The sequence below is a fragment of the Setaria italica genome, chromosome VI, assembly GCF_000263155.2.
Source record: "Setaria italica strain Yugu1 chromosome VI, Setaria_italica_v2.0, whole genome shotgun sequence".
NCBI classification, from domain to species: domain Eukaryota; kingdom Viridiplantae; phylum Streptophyta; class Magnoliopsida; order Poales; family Poaceae; genus Setaria; species Setaria italica.
In genome coordinates this window covers 286,766-290,162 of record NC_028455.1, presented here as the reverse complement: position 1 = coordinate 290,162, position 3,397 = coordinate 286,766, and the positions used below count along the sequence as shown (strand labels likewise).

General features: G+C 48.8%; 1 protein-coding gene across 1 annotated transcript; it reads right to left on the bottom strand.

Annotated features, from left to right (window-relative positions):
- Nucleotides 1–448: 448 nt before the first annotated feature.
- Nucleotides 449–2,558, bottom strand: LOC101781388 (indole-2-monooxygenase). Its single transcript, XM_004972356.3, has 2 exons — nt 1,515–2,558; nt 449–1,418 (listed from the first exon to the last, which is right to left on the bottom strand). The coding sequence occupies exons 1-2, from the start codon at nt 2,472–2,474 to the stop codon at nt 783–785; spliced, it is 1,596 nt and encodes a 531-aa protein (XP_004972413.1). The 5' UTR covers nt 2,475–2,558; the 3' UTR covers nt 449–782.
- Nucleotides 2,559–3,397: the final 839 nt, after the last annotated feature.

Genomic DNA, 3,397 nt, shown 5'->3' with positions numbered 1-3,397 from the left:
TTTTGTTTGTTTTTCACCTAAATAAGGTTTTGGAGCAATTTTAAGGGAGCTTTTGGAGTTGCTCTTAGCCACCTCGATCTACTCCCGTCCCACTACTATTTAAATTTCCCCCAAGTGGCATAAACAATATATCCTTTTGAATTTTCACTATAATACTCAAGTGCGGTCGATTGAACATGGTAGATTGCTATGCTAATAAGTTGAGAAATAGAATGCCTGATAATCTTTTGGATGATATGCTAGTCACTTTCATTGAGCGAGATAGTTTCTTCAATGTGAATAAACATGATATAATAGAGATTTTTATGGCCATTGGAAAGCATAGACCGGACGAGAAGAAATAGTATTCTAATCTTATTTGAACCATTAATTGTTGGTGTGTCAACCTTCTTTTGAGGCAAATTTCATATTTAATTGTGGATTTGAAGACATAAGTTGGCAATTTACATTTGTGATACTAAATTTTTTTTGCCTCCGATCATTGGACCACCCTGCTTCAAATCCTTGATACAACACTAGTCGGAGTGTCTCTTTGATAACTGCCTTTAGGTAGCAGGCTAGATTGTTGGGCTTGTCCTCAGTAACCATGTCTTCTCCCTTGGCTATATTGTTTCTCACCTCGGGTTGTGGCTTGTTCATGAGACGAGGGTTTTGCATGAGCTGAACCATCGAGGGTGTTACTTTAGTATTTGTTTTTCAAAAGTCTGTTTTGTAGTATCAAACTTGGAATTGAAATTATAAGATAGGTCCCTAAAAAAGGATCAATTAATATAATGTACATATTAATCTTGTGGCACTACGGGGAGTCGGGGGACAAGGAGGAGCTTCTGTGTGCGATGCACTGTCACCCCGAATGATTCAGTCATATCAATGCCTTTCTCTGCTAATTCTAGTGGTAGCTCCCAGTTGAAGTGGTAGACAAGGTTTGCTAGCATGATCTCGGTTGTGGAAATTGCAAAGTTTATGCCAGGGCACATCCTCCGCCCGGTCCCAAATGGCAAGTAGAAGAAATCATTTCCCTTATAGTCCACAGCTGCGGCGCTACCACCTTCCATGAATCGCTCAGGCTCAAACTCCTCCGCGTTTCCCCAATAGCTAGGATCCCTTGCAAGAGCCCAGCTGTTGACGATGGCACGCGTCCCTGCTGGTATCTTGTAGCCCTCTATGTCGCATTCGGCCATGGAGAGGTGGGGCAAAAGGAGAGGTGCCGGCATATGGAGTCGGAGTGTCTCCTTGATGACTGCCTTGAGGTAGGCGAGATTGTTGAGCTCCTCTTCGGTAACCATGTCTTTTCCCTTGGCTATATTGTTTCTCACCTCGGCTTGTAGCTTGTTCATGAGGCCAGGGTTTTGCATGAGCTCAACCATTGCATATTCCAGCACGATGAATGACGTATCCGTGCCAGCTCCGAACATGATCTGCATGCATACATACATACAAACGAGAATCAAATCAAACACCATATATATAAGCTATAAGTGATCGAGTTGGTGGCTGCTGTTCGTCAAACGTACAGCCAGCTGCGCCTTGATATGGTCTCTCGTGAGCCTGTACTCTTGCTGAACTGAGAGCAACACGTCGATGAAGTCGGTCTCCTCGCCGTCGCGTTCCGACGCTGGTGGCCTGCTTGCATGGTCATCGATAAGCTTTTCGAGCAAGTCGTCCCACATCTTGTTCACCCTGTGGGCCTTGGCGCACACCATCCTCTTGACGATGCCCAGCTTCACCAGCGCCGGGAAGTAGTCCTCCACGTTGAAGCCGCCGATGAGCGAGGAGTTGGCCTCGACGAGCTCCCGGAAGAGCTTGTTCCGGCCTTCCTCCCTGAAGAATTTGCCGGACACGGCGTGGCACACGATGTCGTTGGTGAAGGAGTTGAGCAGGTCGCTGAGATCCATGGCGGTGCCGGCGGCGGCCGCCTCGCGGATCTTGGCGACGACCAGCCTGACCTCCTGCTCCCGCGCATGGCGGTAGGACCGGACCTTCCGGTTGGTGAGGAGGTGCGCGGTGGAGATCTTCCTGACCTGCCGCCAGTGCTCGCCGTAGGGGGCGAAGGCGACGTCCGTGGAGCTGTAGAAGAGGATGTCGGTGACGGGGGAGTATGCCCGGGACGCGAAGACGTGGTCGTGCGTGCGGAGGACGGCCTGCGCGGCGCTCGGCGAGGAGACGATGAGCGTCGGGACGGCGCCGAGGCGGAGCAGCATGAGGCCGTCGCGGCCGTGCCTGGCGGCGAGGTCGCGGAGGGAGACGTGCGCGAGGGAGCCCACGAGGTGGAGGTGGCCGATGATGGGGAGCCTGCTGTGGGGAGAAGGCAGCTTGCTCAGCAGCTGCTCTCTCTCTCTGGCCGTCGATGGCCGTCGATGGCGGCGCACGATCAGGAAGGCGAGAAGAGGACAGACGATAAGCAGGACGGAGACTACTGCTGCTGGCGCTTGTTCATGGAGGACATGGCGCGCCTGCAACACTACTTGAGCCATGACTACTAATGCTGGTGCTTGTGGCGGTAGCTCTGCTGGTGCAGGTGGCTTTATGGCTGCAAGCCTGGAGGCAGCACCAAGAAGAAGGCATCGTTTCTACTAGCATAAATAATTCAGAAAAGTGCAGGCAGACGTACACAGCGACGACCACGGGACACTCCAGATGGTGTCTCTGTCTTCTCACAACTCTCTACACTAAAAACGCAAAGAGACGACGAAATGTCGTACTTCACAGTTCCTCCGCTCCATCGTTCCCGCTTCATCCATTTGGAGCCCTTCGTGCCTGACAAAAACGGTGACGGGGTCTTTGCGCCCCACGATCGAAGGAACCTCGTCCGCGCACCCTAAAATATCCGGGATAGATGGGGGTGGTCTTTGGCTACTTGTATCCACATGATTATTGTGCTGCTGAATTCAATATTGAAGGTTGTTCAAGTCGCCGTTAGAGCTTGCTAGAAACGAATACAATGTAAAGGTGATTAACTGCCATATATTGTTTGAAAATTGGTCACATGATTATTCTTTTGCAAGTTGAGATAAAGAATATCCAAATGTACTTATGTTATTACTCTTTGCAAACTTATTTTTTTGCTTCACATTGGGGGCATTTTGCATGTGTTTGAGTTTGCAGAAATAAATACTTCACACGATAATGTTTGATGCTTATAGACAAAATTTATTTTGCCCGTAGCAATGCACGGGCACGATTCTAGTCAAGATGAAAAAGCAAACAAAATAACGAACAAACCCTGTGTTTTTTTTAAAAAAAATTCGGCCAAAATTAAAGACAGTACGTCCTTTGTAAACTACAAGGCAGAGATGCATGTACGTCTGAAAACAAGCAGACATGTCGGTACCTGTAACTTGGGAGGAGGTTTGCTACCAAACAACATATATAAAAACAAAGTGAGCGATGCTAATCA